The sequence below is a fragment of the Myotis daubentonii genome, chromosome 18, assembly GCF_963259705.1.
Source record: "Myotis daubentonii chromosome 18, mMyoDau2.1, whole genome shotgun sequence".
Taxonomy (NCBI): domain Eukaryota; kingdom Metazoa; phylum Chordata; class Mammalia; order Chiroptera; family Vespertilionidae; genus Myotis; species Myotis daubentonii.
The window spans coordinates 42582356-42603972 of NC_081857.1; the positions used below are offsets into that span (position 1 = coordinate 42582356).

Consider the following 21617-nt stretch of genomic DNA (forward strand, 5'->3'; position numbering starts at 1 on the left):
CAATAAAAAAATTAAAAAATAAAAGGAAATGTAATACAGGTGAAAATGAAACATTTTAAAAAAGGTGAATCTCATTAAAAAAACCACACACACAGTAAAACTACAATAAAGCATATGTTTGTGTGAGCATGAAAAACTTAAAGGGTAGTCATTGTGTGTAAGCGGCTGGCATACAGAAGATGTTAGGTTGGGGGTAGGGAACTATCCCTTGTTATGTAACTTGGCATATTTTCCAGTTTAACAAGGTTATATGTTAGTTGTGTAACTGAACAACAGTTATTAAATAAAGTTTGAAATTAAAGAAAAATTAAACTTGAAAATGCAGTTTCCCTTATCTGCAGAATTTTCAATGTTTTGTTTTTTGTGTTTTTTTTTTTAAATTGGGGAATAGACTGTGAAAGGGAAACATACTGACGTGTTTGCTGCTAAAACATTTTTAAGGACGTTGTGAAAGATCTTGTGTATTTTGCAGAAGAGAGACTCGTCTGTTGGTTGGTTTAACCAATGAGGAAAGAAGCCTGGTTTCTAAGGCTACAAACTAATTTTTCAGAAAATCGGTCATTCACACGGACCTGCTGAAATCTGAGTCTGGCTCCTCCGCTGCCTCCTGGGCCAGCAGCGTCCCCATTCGCATTCTGTGCAGCAGAGTTGGCAATACCCCATTCAGTGATAATAACCAGGCCCCCTGTTTACTAATTCCTTCCTGCGCACAATCTCTCCACTCGGAGAATTCACGGGAAGATCACAGGATTCCGTAAAGATGGCGACTGTGACTGTTGATTATAGTCGACGGACAAAATATTGAACCTTTGTCCCCAGAATATCTGTCATGAAGCTCATCGTCCAGGAAAACGCCCCCCTCCCTTTCATGTGTCTGGGCCACCTCCCTTCATTCCTTCCAGACATTTCTGCAGGTTACAGCATCGAAGCCCCCGGAGAACTAGAATTTTCACCCGCTGTTTCTAACGTGCTTGATAGAGTGACAGGCACAACAGGCAGCCAGCTTCCTGGTGCAGCACCTGGGGATCACCGTCTTCTCTGTGGGTGGTGGCCACACAGTGACACACCGGCGACGGGTCCTAGAATTGTTCACCTGAAACCCATGTCATCTGGGTAACCACTGTCGCCCCCAATAAACTTAATTAAAAAAACAAGGTCGCTGTCTCAGACTTTGGCTTTTATTAGGATGTTGAGCTTAGCTCGAAATTTCATCTTTTGTTCTACTCTGTTTAATCAGAGAGTCAAAACACACTTGTAATTTATGATGATTGGAGGAAAGGGAGAGAATTTATCTTTTGGCTCAGACCTTCTGAAATGAAGGTCATGTTTTTATAAGGAAGAACGAGAATCATGGACTGACAGATGATAACACATTCAATACGCATTTCAGACGCAGATTTAGTGTTTCATGTACCTCTGGTGTTGACATAAAATGTATCTATACATCTTAGAAGTCTGTTCACATCTGTATGTCTCTGTGTCTACTATCTGCTGTGTTAGATTTTTATGTCATCAATATTTTGTAAAAATTCATGATCACATTTAAGTGTTTAGTGCCTCAAGACGGAGGGTTCATGAACACCGAATTTATACCTTCCCTGTTAGTCTGCTTATTACCAAGACTTAAAATTTTAGAACTGATGATCACTAATTATTCTGGGGAATAGTGTACTGATTTCATCAGTTCCGAACTTTTGAAATAACTGCCGAGTGTTCTAGAAACCAGAAACAAACATGATACTAGGGGCTTAGGCTGTAATATATTGCTGTAAGGATCATTATTAAGGGAAGAACCGCAGCTGACACTTCCTGATTTATGCGCACAATCAGAGATGGAGTCCAAAGACTGTGACATAATTATCTTCATGCTCACAATTTTTGTAAATCTCTTGACAGAATTTTTAGCTAATTTTAAAATGCCTTCTGAAGATTAGCACTTAGAATTGTTGGGGAAAATAGCGCAACTTATTAGCAAGGGTCTAATTGTAAACCTTCTGCGTGCTCATTGTGAATATCACTTAGACAGGAACTCCTGCTCCAGCAGCTGGTGCAGGAGACGCCCGCTTACGGGGTCTTGAAACAACAGAGTGGAATCTAATTAAAGAGGATTACATGCCAAAGAAAAATTATTAAAAACAGACTGATAGACAATGGTTAGCAATGCAGACGTCTCTGCCAGCTCCTCTTTCTCGATACACATTTATGGAAGTTACTGTCATGGAAAAGCCTTTATTTCTTCAAAACCAAAAGGATATTAGGAGCCTTTATCTTTTGTGACAAAAAATGATTACTTCCCAGAATTTTAACGTAGCCCAAGAACTTACATGGTTCTATTACTGTTTGCTCGCACATTTAAAACACACATGTGCTTTTAAAGATAAACAATGGAAAATGCTAGTTTAGTTTTTTCTCTTTTTGCATATCTAGCTGGTACCAAGCATTCCGCAACTGCCTGTTGGGGAACTGTAGGCATGTTGTTTTTCTTTAGAAACAAAAGTCAGTTCATGAATTTAGGTGCTTTGGGGAAGCCCGCGTTGCATGTTTTTGTCTGTCATGTACGGTTAGAATCGGTGATGCCCTAGGGATGGTTCGGTTTCAGTATCCCATCCACTAACTTCCCCCTTCCTGTTTGAAGGGATTCGCTTTGCTGTGAGTGCAAGGGAGTTTATTCCAAACAAGAGACCTGAGATAAAAGTAAATGTACAGTGAGTTTTCAGTTATTGTTTTTAAATATATTTTTATTGAGTTCAGAGAGGAAGGGAGAGGGAGAGAGAGATAGAAACACCATTGATGAGAGAGACTCGTGGACCGGCTGCATCCTGCACGCCCCACACTGGGGATGGAGCCCGCAACCTGGGGATGTGCCCCAACTGGGAATTCAGCCAGTGACACCTTGGTTCATGGGTTCATGCTCAACCACTGAGTCACACTGACCGGGCAGGGCAGATGTTTCTAAAACAGTGACAGTCAAGCGGAGACCTGAAGGAGATGAGGGAGCAAGCCCTACAAATATTGGGGGGAAGAACATTTCAGGCAGAGGGAACAGCAAGAGCGAAGGCCCTGAGGACAGAGTGGAGGTTTGTGGAGGAGAGATGCCAGGGCGGGACCTAGGCAGGGCCGGCTGAGCCCAGGACGCCTGGTGGGCAACGAGACTGGTCAGATCACAGCGAGCTTGCAGGTGAGCCAACTTCCCTGGTTGAAGTAGATCTTCATCATTTAAATTGACCTTTGAAAGCCTTCCCCTGGTCATGACATGAATCAGTAAACAGTGATGACTTCCAGAAACCAAATAATGAGGTTTGTGCAGTGACGCGAGATTGCCAGCACCTCTGTACACAGTGTGCCCAGTGTTTGTTCCAACACTGATACAGTGTACACCAGGCGAGACTCAACCAAAACACCCCTGAACGTGATGTAAAGACCCGGATGGTCGTTTTGAAGAAGATACTCAGATTAAAAAGTAAACCATCTTGCCTGGTTGGTGTGGCTCAGTGGTTGAGCATCAACCCACAAACCGGGAGGTCGCAGTTTAATTCCTGGTCAAGGGCACATGCCCAGGTTGTGGGCTCCATCCCCAGTAGGAGGCGTGCAGGAGGAAGCCAATCAATGATTCTCTCTCATCATTCATTTTCTAGCTCTCTCTTTCCTTTCTCTGAAATCAATAAAAACATTTTTTTTTTTAAAAAAAGGAAAAAACCTTGAATTTGTTGATCTTCCGTGGATATAGGGATTAATGACCAACAGGTAGGAAGCTGCAGAATATTTTTATTTGATCTTTTGCTTCCCTTGGGGAAGTATTAAAGTATTATGTAATTCTTACCATAAATGAGGGTTGAAATCTTAAAATATTTCCAAATAACTAGAACTAAAATACATTTTGATTTAGACTTTGAACCTGCGAGATTTATTCTGTCCACTTAAAATGTATAGGAATATCGGAAAAGTGCTGTTTAGTTTTGAATATATTTTCACGTACGTAATCTCCTTTAGTTTTCCCTCCCGACAGCACGTTGAAGGGGGGGACCATTCCTTTTACCATCTTCGTCGATGTCTTCGTTTTGGGAGGGAATAGCTGCGGATGGAGAGGGTGAGAGCACATCAGCAGTTCAGCTGCGGAGCTGGGGCTTCAGCCCGAGTTCCTGTCTCCGCATCTCCTGTTCCTTCTACTACATTATATCCCCTTTCACTCCGACTCCCATGATTCTCCTAGACAGGCCAGATTGTAAGCTGGCCGCCATTAGCAAAATGACATTAGCTAAATATGATTACGTCTTAATGTTCCCTGAAAGGATTAGTCTGGTTAAGACATACTGAAGGGAAAAGCAATTATCTATTGAAATATGAATCTCTTGTTTAGAACTGGAAATCGTCTATTGGTATTAGAACGATCATCTGGAATTTCAAAAACCCGAATCTTGTCATTATTTCTTCCTTGACTTGGAAAGAACTTCAGTGGGGCTTGTTTTGAGGCATTTTTCAGGGGCCAGAATGAAAATACAACATTTCACCGAATGGACTCATTCATTCTTTTTTAAAAATATATTATTGATTTCAGAGGGGAGTGGAGGGGGGGAGAGAGAGATAGAAATATCAATGATGAGAGTCTTTGATCGGCTGCCTCCTGCACGCCCCTCACTGGGGGATGATCCCGCAACTCGGGCCTGTGTCCTGACAGGGAATTGAACCCTGACTTCCTTGGTTCATAGGTCAACACTCAACCAATGAGCCACGCTGGCTGGGCAGACTCATTCAATCTTTAGAGGAACTTCAACCTTAGGAATTTCTAACTACATGAGAAGTAAAGGCACTAGCATTATCTTTTTTCGATTTTTCTCACTGCCTAAATAAAACCATTAAACTAATCAATATTCAGTCATCTTAGACTTGTATTAGTATAACTTGGAGTGTGCTATTTTATTTAAATGTCTCCCATTTTAAAAATGTGAATTTATTATTGCCTCCATGGTGATAATTCCCTGTGGGTCCTTCAGAATATAATGTGCTGCAAATTTGAAATGATCATTAATGCATGATTAATATGTGGCTATGATTCTCCCACTGGACGGGGGTGTGCTTGCCTAATATCAATTACCTTGTTGTATTGAAAATGTATTTTTTTTTTAAAAAGAAGAGTTTTTTGGTTTTGGTTTTTAAGCCTTGGTATCCCCAGCAACAGCGTAGTATCTGGTACCTATTAGATCAGCGGTTCTCAACCTGTGGGTCGCGACCCCTTTGGCGGTCGAACGACCCTTTCACAGGGGTCGTCTAAGACCATCCTGCATATCAGATATTTACATTACAATTCATAACAGTAGCAACATGACAGTTATGAAGTAGCAACGAAAATAATTTTCTGGTCGGGTCACAACATGAGGAACTGTATTTAAAGGGCCAGAAGGTTGAGAACCACTGTATTAGATGGATTCTCAATACCTCTTGAATGAATGGATGAGTGAATGAATGAATGGCTTTCATTTCTAGCTTGGCACAGGGTTGACTTTCACATCATACTTTTATTAGTAATTTGAACTTACACATCGTTATCAAACACCAGGACATAGTGGACTTGGGCCCTTGCTTCTCGAGGCCGGGGCAGCTGGTTCTGTTTGTAACCTGCATTGCCATGTGATCTAGGTCCAGCGCAGTCATCCTTCCTGAGACACGGCCATGGTGCGTCTCCGGGGATCCGGTGGCCCGGAAATGAGACACGGTGTATTGCAGATACAGGGCGTCTCGAAAAGATGTATGCACACTTTGAGAGCTGATTCCTGTTACATTTTGAAAATGGAATGTAGTTTAATAAATTCTGCCTTTATAATTATTCAAAGTGTGTGTACATTTTGGGGGGATGCTGTATATATATGCGTGTGTATTTTTAAAATATTAATTTTTTAAGAGAAAAGGATCATGATTTTCCTTGTATTCTTGTAGGGATCTTGTGGTCAAAACGTTAAAAATCTTCTTTTTCCATAACTCCTGTATTTACTTTACTTTATTATTCCTAAGAATCACCAGGAAGACATGAAAAATGCTCATTTTCTACCTCCCTCCATAAAATCGGACCCGTCAGGACGAGGGGGAAGTTCATGGACAGGCTTCCTCTCCTTCCACCACGTTCTGCCGACCTATTTGTTCCGTCTGCCGAGTGATTCCCACGCGTTATTTCATGTAATTCTGCTGACAACCCAAGGTTTCACGTAGAGTAAGCCCCGTTAAGTAACCTGCGTGAGGACCCCTGGCCGGTCGGCGTCACACCGAGCTCTGAGGCCAGAGCCAATTCCACTACCTTAGCCGTTTGTTTTCCTTCATCTGAAACATGTTGACTCACCTTGAAGACATGTTCAGACGTAACGGACTCCCAGACACCTCTGCTCCAGAATTAGCCCCCCTCTTCTCACCTGGATGCAGTCAGCGGGGGGTCTTGTCTCCCTCACCTTGATGTCCCTGGTTATGTGCTTAGCATGATGCCAAGCACAGAGCAGACTGTTCAGATTTTTTTTTTTTCTGAATTGAGATTTAATCGATTGACCTGAGGTTTTACCATTAAATAATTTAGCGACTTCGGTTCTAGTGGCTGTGCCATTAACTCTCTGTGACTTGGATGATGGCACTGAGTTTTATCATTTATTAAGATGGGTTTTCTGATTCTAAAATTCTAATTAGTGTATAAAGCTTAGATCCAATCTGTTTAGTTCTAGTTACTGTGATGATTTCATAGCGAAATGCAGTCCTATGAAAATGAAGTCGTAGGGAAGTCATGGTTTCTCTCGTTTAATAATGTAAGCGGCTAACATTTCCGCTTCTTTCCCGCTCCGTGCAGCCCGTGACTCTGTCGCCGTGTGGTTGAATTCGTTATTCTGTGGTGTCTGATCTTATTTACATTTCTCAGCGTCCAGAGATCTCCTAATGGGTTATTTAGTTTCCAGGTTGCTGTTGATACTCCCCTCATTTGTTTTATTATTCTTTCATACAGTCCTTAACACAGACGAGAGATAAAACACTATCAAATCTATCACAGTTGAAACTCTAGACCTTCCCTCACCCCCCGGGCCTTCATTTGGCAGCAGGCCACCCAAACCCGTCCTTTTTGATGCGTACTTTCTCGTTTCTGCTTTAATTGCTGCCAAAATCGGAGCCCTTAGGGATTTAATTGCTCATTATATTTGTCACGGTGGTGTCACAGGCCCAAAGAAAGACTGTTGCATGCAAAATATTTATGGGTATTAATTTGGCTTAAACATGTGCATATTGGATTCCTTGTTTCTGTCCAGCACATCTGGAGAGAAAGGAGACAGAATTCTGCAAGGACTCACACCCCACATTACTAGTAAGTGGTTCTCTCTCCAGTCTGGTGTTTACATTTAATGATCAGCCTAGCCGGTGTGTGACAGTGGTTAGGTGTCAACCTAGGAACCAGGAGGTCACGGTTCAATTCCCGGTCAAGACACAGGCCCGGGTTGCGGGCTCAATCCCCAGTGTGGGGCGTGCAGGAGGCAGCCCATCCATGATTCTCTCTCATCATGGATGTTTCTATCTCCCTCTCCCTCTCCCTTCCTCTCTGAAATCTATAAAAATATATATTCTTTAAAAAAATAAATGCATAAATAAGCTTAATGAGCCACACCTAGAAGAGGACCTGTTCAGAGCGTGATCATGTTCACTTTATTCACCTTCCTCTTTGAAGCGGTCTCGGGGCGATCGGAGACTGGCTTCAGATCCCTGCTCGGTCCCTTCCTTCCAGATGAGCTCGGGCAAGTCTTCGCCATCCCCCTGTGCCCGTTTCCTCACTTAAAGGTAAGGGTATCTGTGCTTCACGCACATTCAGTGCGGGAGGCTCCTAGGAGCATGTCTCCCACAGGGTAAGCCCTCGGTGGCTGGTTCCCTGCAGTTCGTCCTGTGCCCACACACGGGGACAGGGACCACTGTCGCTAATGCGGATCTCAGTTTCCTCCTAGTTGAGGAGGGATGGCTCCCGTTGTTGCAGCGAAAGGAATATCTGGTCCACATGAAATGTAGTATCTTCCATGTTCTTCTGTTTTTCGTGTGCCCCGGCTGGCTTGCTCCGCGATGTCCAGGCTCAGAGGCCTGCTTCTCGCCTCAGGGTTGATTACTAATCACCATCTTTTCTCGCGCTTGCTGATGTGAGTCGTTCGTTCATTCTCTCTGTCCCTCCTTCCCCTTCTTCAGCCTCTGCCTTTCCCCTCTTTTCTATGAAATGCACGCACCGACTTGCCTCTGCAATTATCCTAATCAAAGGACATTATGAGCTGCTTGAAAAGTAGAAAGTGCGCGTCATCACCGTGGACAGGTAATGTTTTTAGACGTGTTCGGTAGTTTTTTATATTCTGGAAAATAAATCTCCTGTGTCCTACTTATGCCTGAAATTATCTTCTGGGATTGTCCTACGCTAACATAGAGAATCCCCTACAACGAATAGTATCTTTCAGTATTTGTTACTTAGAAATGAACTTGTCATTTCTCTGAGATGCATACTCTCCGAGGAACCGGATTGAGAACAGACTGATAGGAGGACGTGTAGTTATCCCAGATGTTATGGACGTATTATTGGTAGTGGACGTGACAGCGAGTCCGTTTGCCTCTCACCCAGTGGATCGGATACCTAATGTTACTCACGGATGAGCAGATGAAGATGTTAGTTGCTTGGGATGTTTATCTCATATGGTAAAAGACTAACATTTTTCTCTTTTATTTCAACCCCTGTACCTCTGCCTTGATACCGTCATATGCTGGTATTGTTCTAGGAAAATGTATTTTTTTAAAAACCTTGGATTTGATTTCCATGTCAGGACACAGAAGTAGTTCTGGTCACGGTGACAGTTGGACCTTTCAAATGCTTAAGGGCTTCCCGCCTTCCTTCACTGTTTTGTTGGGAACAGGAGACTGCAGATGCCCGCGTGTCACACGGGGAGGCTCTGTCCCTTCCTGTCAGACAACCTAACACTCACCAGGTGGCCACTGCACTTCATGGCAAGATGAGTGCCTTTAACCACTTCCAGAGAAAGTCACTACTAACCTTGAGGCTTCTGATCACGAAGGAAGACATACCCTCAGGCGCTCCGGAACCCGGCCAGCCGAGTCTGAGGACTTTGGCCTCAGATCCTGGAGCCGGGGTGAGCTCCGTGGGCTTCCTCAGGCTTCTTTGTCCAACTTTTCTCTCCCTTTTGCCTCAAGAGAATGTGCTTATCTTCTATCTCTGTGGCTGGCTGGATGTCCCACGTAGATCCCGGGAAAGGATCTGGGGGTTATCCAAGGCGTCCCTTGAGATAAACTCTAACCGTGCAGGTGTGGGGCGGAGAGGCTGCTCTACGCAGGCAGGACCAAGTGGCAGGCCTGGGACCAGAGGGACCAGAAGCTTTAATTTAAATTTTAAGCGTACGCAAAATAATTCAATGAACTGCCAGAGGAATTACACCACATGAAACATATGCAGCTTTTTTATTACTCACACAAATTCCTGAGCTGTGGGTACAAGCTTAGTTAGGGATCCTTGTGGTGCTGTCCTCTGGGGTTGGGCAGCTGGGCTGGGCTGGGCTGGGTGCAGGGGGCCGGCGTTCCTCACCCGAGAGCTCAGTCGCGTCTCAATCGGGTGTTACCGTTTTTCTGTCATTTGGCGGAGAGGAGTGTGGAGCGGCGTTGCTTGCCGGACTGGCAAAAGGACGTGCCTTTGTGGCTCTCTCCACGGACGAGCATCGTTAGCTGGCCAGGGTCCATATTTAAAGCTTGTTCATACCTGTAGCAGCTCTGGTGGCTATCAATGATTTACGTCAATGCGCTTACGTTAATCTCAAACAAGGCAAGGGGCTAAGGAGAGTAGTCACTCAGGCAAGTGTTTATCTTGACAAGTCACTGTTAGTTTAAATCCTTATCTCTGGGGTACACATGCTTCTAGGCTGTGGGGAATGTGTCTTTAATATTACACTTTAAGTTTTAAGGAAAGTTAACTCAAACATTTTAAAACTTTTCTACCATTCTTTAAGCATTTTTAAACATTTCTGTATTTTACTACTGGAAGAACCAGATAGTCAAGTAGTCTTCCAGCCCCACTGTTTTATGCTAGGGATGGGCTTTCAAGAACTTGAACTCAACAATGTTATTTGTTTTATTGACTCTGAGATGAAACATACCTGCCAGAAGGACCCCTTGTGGTTCGTGGGGCCCAAGTTCATAACCAGAATCTGGCAGTCACTCTTTGCAGACGCCTTGGATGCAGGATGCATTTCAGGGAAAAGCCAGACAGACCTGCCAGCCCCCTGCTCTGTGCTCCTGCCAGCTGAGGCCGCCTTTTAAGGGAGTTCCTGGAATCCTATTTCAACCAATGGGCTGAGATCTGCCCCATCCAATGAGAGCTGCAGAGCTATAGCCTCATTTGCATCTTTACTAACCAAGAGGAGCAGCTCCATAGCAACTGATCAGAATGCACAATATCCACCAATCAGGACAGTGCTTTTGGGACCAATCAGACTGCAAATTTGGATTCCTCATTTGCATAGAAATGGACCAATCAGGGACCAGGGCAGGAACTTTATATAAGCGGGCCACCCTTTTTTCTCAGAGGAGTGCAATTTCAGTTGGTTGGCTAACTGTTCATCTGAAAAAAGTTTCTCTTTTTTCTGCACCCCATACTGGGGCCTCTGTTGGCACTGGATTGGTGGCAGTGAGCTTTTGTTGACAGATTCTTCTTTTATGTCTTTTATGAACTCATCCCTCTGCAGCTGTAGACGCCAAGAAAAAGTTTAAATTACAGTGCAGGTGGCGAGAGGAGGAAGGTGATGAGGGATTTCAGGGCCAAAAGAAAAACAGATAAACCAAAAATTGTGTGGTTCATTCTTTACGCTCTCAAACCACCACATAGAAAAGGAGGCAGATGCACACAAAAACAGTGTGTGTGTATGTGTGTGTGGTAACATCTGGAACCTTTGAGATCCTGAAAGCATTTAAAAAAATATAAACCCGAGGGCGTAAAATGTCTTCAAAAATTGTTTTTCAAAGTTGTCTACACATGGATTTTATGGTAATAGGACCTTTACCCCAAACAACTGATCAGACGAGCATTCATTTTTTGGAAAGATTTATAACTTATAAGAAGTACCGTTTTTTAAATGTTGTATTACATTTTATTATACAGTTTTTCCCAAGGGACTTCAGGCGTGACGTTGGAATGACAAGAGGCTTTGTGGGCTCCGTCTGTGTTTGCTTCTGATTCTGGGCTGCTGTGTCCGATGCCTTAAGTATTTGTTATCTGTGACTTCCTTTTGCTACGGGCATGATTGCTCTAGTCTAGGGAGTAACTTCAAATGGCTAAATTGAGATCTTAAAATTCTCTCTTAATTACAATAGTGTAATTATCAGGCCATTCCACTGGTGTTAACGTTTATATCTCACATTTATAATAGCATTGTGGGTCTTAAAGATAGTGTTCTAACTCAAAACAATTGTTTTTAAATAAAGAGATTCAGATATATAGTGTTATGTGGTTTTGTTAATCCCTGATAAATGCAACATTTCTAAGGTTTTCTTAAAGGCCAACCATACAAAACAAGAATATCTTGTCAAGGGGCAGATTTATTTCTATTAAATGAATCCATCAGCTAAGATTTTAAACACACACACACACACACACACACACACACACACAGTGTATGTATCCAGAATTGGAGCTTTATTAAAAATATGCCCATAGCAATTAAATAGAACTATCTATTCCCTCATCTGATTTATAAACCATCTGTGAGGAAGCATCAAATTAAAGATAGGTGTTGTTTTCCAAGTGGAAAGCCATAAAGGCTATGCAACCTTCCACTTTAAGATTTAAATGTGATATTACTGGGCCAAATGGCAGATCATACTCATTTGTGGAATATAAAGAACATTATGAACTGATGAACAAAAATAGATACAGAGGCAAAGAAGCATTGAACAGACTGTCAAACTACAGTGGGAAGGCAGGGGAGGGTTGGTGGGGGGGAGGGGGGTAAGAGATCAACTGAAGGACTTGTATGCATGCATATAAGCCTAACCAGTGGACGCAAGACACTAGGAGGGGTGGGTGGTGAGGGCATGTGCCAGGAGAGGGGGGGGGATAGGGGAGGCCGGGGGGAGGTCAATGGTGAAAAAAAGGAGACATATGTACTACTATTTGTAATACTTCAAACAATAAAACAAAATTTAAAAGAAGAGATTTAAATGAGAGACAGAAGAGATGCGTGTGAATTGCTGGGGTTGGGCTTATGGCAAACCTCCATGTAGAGACAGGAAGTGTAATCTGACCTCAGAGAAATTACACATTGTTTTCCATTAATGGCTAAATTTGGGGAATGAAAAGAATGAGATTTAGAATCAGAAACTCTGAATTTGAGTACTGTCTCTACCATAGATAGTATCATATCCTTTGAATACATTTAATGAAAACAATTTGAATTCAATGGAAAATTAGTTGGAATGAATAATCCCAGTCAATGAATATTTTTATATGACTTTTTTAAGCCGTTGATTCATTTTTAGCCCAAATAATTTAGTTACTCATCTTTGCATTTAGAGTTGTCTAAATGTCATTCTTTAAAACGAGTCACTATATATAAAGAAAGTTCATAATTTTAATTAATAAAGTGTCAAAGCTTAATCAGGGTTAGACTTCATTACAGAACTGGATCTTTGGTACAGAATTTTAATAAATAATAAAGTGTTATTTCATTAGTATTGGCTGGGAGCTAACATTTATTAAGTCTTTGATACTTGGAACTTCTTATATGCATTCTTTCATTTTAACTACAATGACATGTGATTGCATTATGATTTCTTAACCAGAACACAACCGGTCATCTGAAAACATTTTACTGCCGCATAACGAGAGGACAAAGCAAACAGACCTTAAGCATCTAGTTCCCTGCATTTTTACTCAGTGAATTAAAGGGTACCCTAAAGACCCTCTCATGCCTCCTGCAGCCATCATCTACCAACTTCCATCATCTTGATTAGTTTTGCCTATTTTTTAATAACAGCTTTATTGAGATATAATTATTATTCCATAAAATTCACTCTTTTAAAAGCGTCTAATTCAGTTTTTTTCAGTATGTTCACAGACTTGTGCATGGATCATCGCTAATTCCAGAACACTTTCATCTCGCTAAAACGTAACCACGTGACCCTGTGGCCACCACTCATCTCCTTTTGATCTCCAAGGACTTGCCTGTACTGTACATTTCACAGAAATGCAGTCGTACGGTGTGGCCTTTTGTAGCTGGCTTTTCACTTGGCATAGCGTTTTCAAGTCTGATCCATGTAGCATGGATCAGAGCTTCCCTTTTTATGGCTGAATAATATTTCCTTGTATCGGTATATCACTTCTGTATATTCATTTATTATTTGATTGACTTTTGGATTTTTTCTACGTTTTTACTTTTATGAATAATCCTGTTATGAACATTGGTGCACAAATGTTTATGCAGTTATATGTTGCTCTAAAACAGGAAATATGAATTCTTCAAATTTGCACTTTTGTTTTTTAAGAATATTTCGACTATTCTGGGTCCCTTGTAATTTCATGTGAGTTTTAAGATCCATCTTGTCAAAATTTATCAAAATAAAACATCGAAATCCCGGGATTTTGACAGGAATTGCTTTTATATCTTCAGATTGATTTAGAAAGTGGTAAGATTTTAACAATATCATGTCTTCTAATCCATGAACATGGGATATCTTCCCACTTATTTTCGTCTTTTAAAAATTTTACGTGACGTTGTATTCTTTCGAGTGCACAAATCGTGTGCTTCTTTTGCTAAATGTATTTGGAAGTATTTTACTCTTTTTTTATGCTCATAAATGGAATTGCTTTCTTATTTTCACTTTTGCATGGTTCACTGTAGCTGCCTACTTTTGAGCTTCATATAAATGGAATAAGTTTGCTGTGCACCACTTCCTGTGCTCAACACCATCGCTGTGAGGTGCATCTGTGTAACTGCACGTAGCCACAGCTTGCCTGTTCTCACTGCCATGAAGTTTTTCACTGCATTAACGCGTCATTCTTTATACCTTCCACCTGGAGGTGCATGCGACTCGTGTCCAGTTTGGGGCTACTTTGACGAGTGGTCCCATCACCATTCTTGTTCCAGGTGAACACGTTGCACACTCGTTCTGAGGGTTTTCCTGGGTGGGAACGTTCTGCTTTGGAAAGGGCTGCTAATTAGCTTTCACAAAGTGGTCGTAACAACTGGCAGTTCCAGAGCAGCGTGTTAGTTGCTTTTTATACTAAAACTAGAGGCCCGGTGCATGAAATTCATGCATGGATAGGGTCCCTAGGCCTGGCCAGTGACCAGGGCCGAGCGGGGCCTTCCAGCTGCTGGCTGGGGCCTCCCTTCCCTGGCTGCCGGCTTCCAGCAGGGGCCTTCCTTCATTCTATGCCACCCCCTCGTGGTCAGCACACGTCATAGAGAGTGATAGAACTACAGGTCTCCCAGTCCCACTCCAGCAGGGACACTTTGCATATTAGCCTTTTATATATACAGATAAGAGCCCACTTTGTGCAACCTATCGTTTTCATTTTCATCCTTCCCCAAGTGCGTAGCGGCATCTCATTGTTTAAATTGGCATCTTCCTCATGACTAATCTTGTTGAGCATGTTTGCTTGGCTTTTTAGTGGAATATGTGGATATTCCCTTTACATCGTATTCATAGAGTCTTTTGCTCACGTCCCATTGAATTATTGCCTTTTTCATATTTATTTGTAGGACTTTTAACTTATTATGGGTATAAGTAATTTAAATAGTGTGATATTGGCACAAGTATAGGAAATCGAGCAGTCGGCCAGTAGGAACCCTGGAAACAGACCCATATGTGCCGTGACTTACTTTATGGAAGAAGATGATTCTGAATTACAGTGGGGGAAATGTTGTTGTTGTTTTTTTTTTCCAATAAATAGCAATGATTGAATTGATTACCAATAGGTGTGATTTCCTAACTCATACCATATACAGAGAAGCCATTTCCAGATGGATTGCACATCCAAATGTGAAATGTAAAATAATAAAGATTGGTGAAAAAGTTTAAGAAAACATATTCATAACTTTGAGGAAGTCAAAGCTTTCACACAAAAGCCACAAAGAGCACTAAGCATAAAGTTAAGCAGTAAAAAATAGGGCCTCATTAAACATAAGAAATTCCCTTCGTGAAAAGACACTACGAAAAAAGTGAAAAGATAAAACAAAGGCCACAAGAGGCTAGTTCTAATTTATGTAAAAAGGAACTGTTACTCAGAATTTAAATTATTTTGGCTACATTATAGTAATTTTCAAGATTTTTATTATAAAAGTATATATAAGTATGTGTTAAAAAGAATATTTGCCTTAATTTGGCTGAATTTAAAAATCAAGGTAAAAATAGAAGTACATATATGCCCATAGGTTTTAAATAAATTGATTCTTAGAAATTGGAAATTATTAATATAAATTCTGTAATTTTCTAAAATCCAGCATCTTGTGTACAATTTGAGAATACAAAGAACACATTAATGTGTAAAATTTGATTATTTAGTTTTGCTGTTTGTTAAATTTACTAAAACACTAAATTCTATGATTAAGTCCAACTACATTCTACATAGAGCCTGAAATGCCGAAACTCATATGGATACATTTTTTTCAGTCTAAAATGGAATCCCATAATGTTTTTAAAACTTACTAGGGTCATGTAAGATTAAGTTTTAAATGAAAAAAATAGTTAAAATTGTAGCAAAATTTTAAAATTTTAGAAAATTTAACCCAGGAATGCTACGAACCTGATATGATGTCACTTAATGATAACAAATGTACATATGTGTGTGTATGTATACAATTGTAAACATTTTATATATGCAATTGCTATTAAAGATGTATACAATTTCAGTTCCAAAATGTTGGAGCCTTTATTATATTAGATCTGGGCTGTATCTTTTCATCGTAGTAAGTTCTAACTCATTTAGAACTAAATATTTATCATCACTTTATTGACGTTCTCGTTTGAATTTAAATGGCTTTGACATGCCTGAGATGAATTCCGAGAACTGGTTTTTACTCACTTCTTCTACGTTCCCAATTTTGGAAAATTGGTCAAAAGACTTCTGTCACAGCTGTATCCTGAGACGTTTTTATTTGGTTACTGTGGAATTCGCACTGTCGATGTTAATGAATCCTGCCCCGTTCCAGGGGTGTGCGTCTCCTTCAGGAGTCCGTCATCAATATCATCAATCCCGTTTTTCCTGATTGCACAGATGTAATTTTTACCCCTGGATGCCGGAGGATTGATGCATTTTTTAATATGTTGCAGGATTGCGAGAAGCTGGAGAATAATTTCGATGACATCAAGCACACGACGCTGGGCGAGCGAGGCGCTCTCCGAGAGGCAATGAGGTAAGGCTGGGTCACCATGGCAACAGTCACAGATGTGGTAAAGAAAAAGTCATTCTTCATTATTGGGGGAACAAATGAGTTCATTGCCACCATTCAGCTCCGTTCTCTAAGGTATTAATTTGTCAGTGAGAGACTTCCCTGGGGGCTGTACTTTGGTTTTGAAGCTGCATAAATGTTAAGCCTCAGTGCACAGTAAAAAATGTAAATGTTTAATTTGTTACTTAAAATGCTTAAGGGGTGTCTTGTTTTATATTTATACTAAACTGTGTGATTGAATGGAAATTTTGTTCATCTAAATTCTGCCTGTTTGTAACAAAGTAAACAGTACAATGGTGGGTGAACTGAGCAGTATTTCCTCCTAATTAATATTTAATTAAAAAGGAGGTACTTAAAATTTTATATTGCATTAGATGATATCATGGTATTTTAAAACAGATTGACATTTTCACACTACCATAGAGCACATGGGTTAACTTTTTTTTTTCCCGGAGACAGTGGTCTTTAATGAGCCCGCTGGTGGTTTTTCCATGTTTGCACATTACGATTTGTGAATATTTCTTTGCATTTCTTCCCTCACTTGATGCCTTTTATTTTTTTTATTTATTTATTTTTAGCAAACAGTATTTAGATCCATCTGGTCAGGGTCAAGGAAGGCTTTTGACTAGACATTAAAAAAAGGGTGAGGTATATAAAAGTCATCGTCCATCACATGATACTAACGTACAAGTTGTGAGTTGAACCTCCGAGTGCGATCACCTCCAAGGGCATTGCACAGAAATGGCCTGTTTCCCTGTGTTTAGCCTGTGAAACAAACATGGATTTTTAAAATATATCTCCTTCTATCAGTGCTCATTTTCTTTTTAGGATCTTAAATCAAAGCTAAACAGCATTTAAAAGCGGAGGAAGGAGAAACCCAGGAGGCAGTGTGGGTACTGTTTTGTTATTGCAAGTACACGGCTACCATATACTCTAGTTTACAGGCTGATTGCCAGGCACGGTTACCAGGCAAGCAGCAGGGGAAAGTAATTAAATTTAATAGAAGCTGCCCTCATTTTGAAGCCACTTCTATTTAAAACCACAGGGGGAGGTAATTAAATTTAATGGAAACAGTAGCTTCTACACAAAGATACATGGTACTTCTGCATAGATGATTATGATGTCACGAAAAGAGGAATAATCTATTGCTAGTTCGGAGAAATTACCAGCTGGAGCAAAGGAGCCTGTTTTATTGTTTAACGTCTTGTTGCTAAAAAAAAAAAAACAAAAAACAACAACACAAAAAACCAGAGCGGAAAAATAAAACGGAGGACACAATGGCGAAGGTGTGTCTACATAGAGTGCGATCAGCCTCAGAAAGTTCAAGTTATTGAACATCGTAGTAAACTAACCATCAGGGGTAAGAATATTGTGTTCAGTCTCGAGGCGGATCTTAGCATGGGCTGCCGTGTCTCACTGTGGCCCGCACCCTCGCCCTGGAGCAGCACAGGGGTGTCTGCGGGCCGGGCACAGCCGTGTGCGCAGACGGCGCGGGCACACCGACAGCCATGCAGGGCGCGGCAGCTCGTCTCTGCACGTGGCTGCTACTGAGTAGACGGTGCAGGAAGACAAAGGGGGAGAGAGCTGCAGGCCAAGCGCAGGAGGAACCGCAGGGGGAGCGTGCGGAGCGAGGGCGGGGGGCGCGGGGGGCGAGGAAAGCCCCCGATTGGCACGGGAAGGACGTCTCCTCAAGGGCAGCAGCCGGTTGACTTCGGGGAGAACCGTGTCTGAGGGGATGGTTCCGTTCTGCCCAACGGGAATGGCTGCGTTACAGGAAACGCCCAGACGCTCTGCTCGGGAGAAAGGAGAGCGGGGCTAAGGAGGGAAACCAGTGGTGCCCGCTCCGAGGGGCCGTGATGCTCTGAGATGAGGGCGTCGGGTCTCTCAGTGCCGCTTAGTCACATGCTGGGCCGGACTCCGTTTACACAGGCTGCATACACTGCACACACACACACACACGTTATTGGTAATGTTGAGATTCGCAAAACACAGTTAAATAATTGAATGACTAAAGGCAGCGAACAGTGGCCCGGCTGATGCAGCTCAGTGGTTGAGCGTCGACCTAGGAACCAGGAGGTCAGGGTTCAATTCCCTGGTATGGGCACAGGCCTGGCTTGCGGGCTCCATGCCCAGTGGGGGGCATGCAGGAGGCAGCTGGACCACGATTCTCTCTCCCTCTCCCTTCCTCTCTGAAACCAATAAAAACATATAAAAATAAATAAAAAATAAAAGCGGTGAGCAGCGTGGTGTGCGGGGCCTGGCCCTGCCTTTGGCGTTGGGTTTGCCGTCAGCACATGCAGCAGGGCCTCCTTCCTGTCCGTGTGAGGGGCCTGTCAGCAGTGGTGCGAGGCCGCATGGCTGACAGGCTCGGAGGAGAGTGTGAAGGGGCAGGAATCCATTCTCACCTGGGACCGGTGGTCGCCTCACACAGAGGGTAGTGTCTGGGTCCCACCAGGCTGTGGAGGGATGAGTGCTTCGGGGAGGGCAGCGCAGAGGCGGGGGCAGGTGCAGGGGGAGGGCAGGGCAGAGGCGGGGGCAGGTGCAGGGGGAGGGCAGGGCAGAGGCGGGGGCAGGTGCAGGGGGAGGGCAGGGCAGAGGCGGGGGCAGGTGCAGGGGGAGGGCAGGGCAATGGCCAGAGGGGGGAGTGCAGGTGCAGGTAGAGTCTAGGACAGTGATGGTGTCAGAGGTGACACGCAAACTCATTTTTTTGGTTGATTTTTCCTTGTTAAATGGCATTTAAATATATAAAATAAATATTAAAAATATAAATCTTTGTTTTACTATGGTTGCAAAGATCAAAAAATTTCTCTATGTGACACGGCACCAGAGTTAAGTTAGGGTTTTTCAAAATGCGGACACGCCGAGCTCAAAGGGTCCGCCATCCCTGGCCTGGGACGTACCTGGCCTGAGGTAAAGCAAAACCTGTCAGGCTTTCTCTAATCATTTCCCCTCAAAACTCACAGGCTGTTTCCCCGTCAGTGACGTCGGTCCTTGTTTGCGGAGGATCCCTGGGTGGAGGCGGAGCAGGAGGAGGTTGGCAGGGCTAGTGGGAGCCACTCGGGGTCTCCGAGTGCCGGGGGGCAGGGGGACAGGCGTGAGGAATTCCCCGAAGCCTCAGTGGGCCCAGGAGGCGGCCGGACAGGTGTTTACCGTGTCCCGGGGGCCGGGGACCTAGCGTCTGCTGTGTGCTGCGGGCGAAGGGAAGTTGTTTCCAGGAGTCCTCCTGGGTGTGGGGGACGGATTCAGCAAGAAACGAGGAAGATCACGGGCAGCTCCGTAGAGGCCGGGGGGGTGGGGGGGGGGCGGGGGGGGAAGGAGAGCCAGCGCAGGGCCGACGCCGCGTCCGCTCACTGCACGCACGTCCGGGCCTGAAGTAGACCCGCGAAGGGCATACGGTGCCCTTGGCCTTCCTGTAGCATCAGCGCATAGCAGGTGCTCGGTAACTGTCTGCTGAGTTACTGAGAAAGGCGCACACGGCGGGGGGCACCAGGAGGGCTACAGTTCGTATGGAAACTGATGTGAGTGTGTGATGGTTACAGGAGCGTCACTAACTCCCAAAGAACGTTGCAGGGCACTGTAACCCTACTCCTGCCCGCCCCTGTATGCCTTGCAAGCACCCTCACTCTCAGAAAGCGAGGAGTAAACGGTGGGTTTATCGCACCGTCACGCACGTGGACGCCGGATTCACAGTGATGGCTGCACAGGGAGGCGGCGAAGTGGCTGCTGTTCTCAGGGGACGATTTCTATCTCGAAGCCCAGGAGAGCTAACAACAAAGGCCCTAGGAATTCATCAGAGGACTCAGTCAGGCGGCCACGTTCTAGAAATCTAGACACAGTCGGAGAATCACGAGGTTGTCTGTGTCTTACCCGCAACCAGTGAGTGTTTGTTGTCATGGGTCCTACGAAGACCCCCTGAAGCTGTAATTATATCCTGAAGTGCCCACACCTTCCAGGACACGTGGAATTACTCGGTAAATGGTGTAAGAGGCAGTTGTTTTGCTGTTTGGAAGGAAGAAATGACTTCATAGTCTCGCCTCGAGAATACTAAAGGAAATTCATGTCTGCGAAGAGCCCAAGTCCAATAGGTTGTGGGAGGGACTGTCTTTCTGAGGTTTGATGAGGAAAGAGATGATAAGCTAAAAAGTCGTTGAAGAAATCACTGAGCTCTGGCTGTATTGAAAAAGTTTATGTATCACAAAACTGACAGCATCAGTGCCTTGTGTTGCGTGTGTGTAACTTGTTCAGAAAGATTAGCTCGTTGGGTAATTGGCAGAGCATCTTGAAGCAAGCCTGGAAAGCATTCAGCTCTAACAGCAAAAGTTATGTGAAGTAGGTGAAACAGCAGCCCTGGGTTTTGGTCGTGGATGTTACTGCAGGTCTGCGGGAGGGGAGGTAAGATTGAGTGCCCTTCCCACGTTCCAGAAGGCCAGAGGGCCTGGAAGTCGCTGCTGCATTGAAGCAAAGATGGTACCAATGTGTACTCAGAGCCTGAAAACACGCGCTTTCAGCAGCAATTGCACTTTCTGAAACATATGATGCAGCAGACCTGTTCCTCAGACGTCAGAATATGATGGTGAACAAATTGAGTAGTGGTCTGCGGTTTAAGAAAAAAAAAATAAGGACATGAATATTTTATATATGAATATGCCATAGTATATATATATGTAATCTAGAGGCCCGATGCACAAAATTCATGCAAGGGCCTTGGCCCCGGCCCCCGCCCACCACCGCTGCGGCTGGGAGCCTCTGCCACCTCTGCCTCAGCCCCTGCCTGCTGCGGCTTTGTCTGGAAGGACATCGGAAGGATGTCCGGTCTAAGTAGCATATTACACTTTCATTGTTATAGATTTGTGTATATATGTGTGTGTGTGTCTGTCTGTGCGCGCATGCGCGCGTGCGTAATGGAAAGTTGTAGCATTATTCACTCTATCTGGATATAAATGATCTCTAACATGATCTTTAAGTGACATAAGGATCCTCGTGTTACAATGTTCAGTGGAAAATAACCACGAAAAAAATTTACATTAGAATGTGATGTCCACTGAATATAAGAAAAGTAGAGGAAAGGTAGGAATAAACCAGAACACAATAGGCATGACATCTGGGTGATGGGCTTACAGATGCTTTCTCACGGGTTTTCTATCCCGGGAGCATTTTATGAATGATTAGAAAATCAATGAAGTA

The 21617-nt window shown here is 43.4% G+C and overlaps 1 protein-coding gene across 3 annotated transcripts in view; it reads left to right on the plus strand.

Annotated features, from left to right (window-relative positions):
• Positions 1–21617, plus strand: part of DPYD (dihydropyrimidine dehydrogenase) — a 347122-nt gene that overhangs the window by 37038 nt on the left and 288467 nt on the right. For all 3 annotated transcript variants that reach the window (XM_059675719.1, XM_059675720.1, XM_059675721.1), the window contains exon 3: positions 16315–16397. In XM_059675719.1, coding sequence (XP_059531702.1) covers positions 16315–16397 — 83 coding nt within the window. The remainder of the gene's footprint in view (positions 1–16314; positions 16398–21617) is intronic.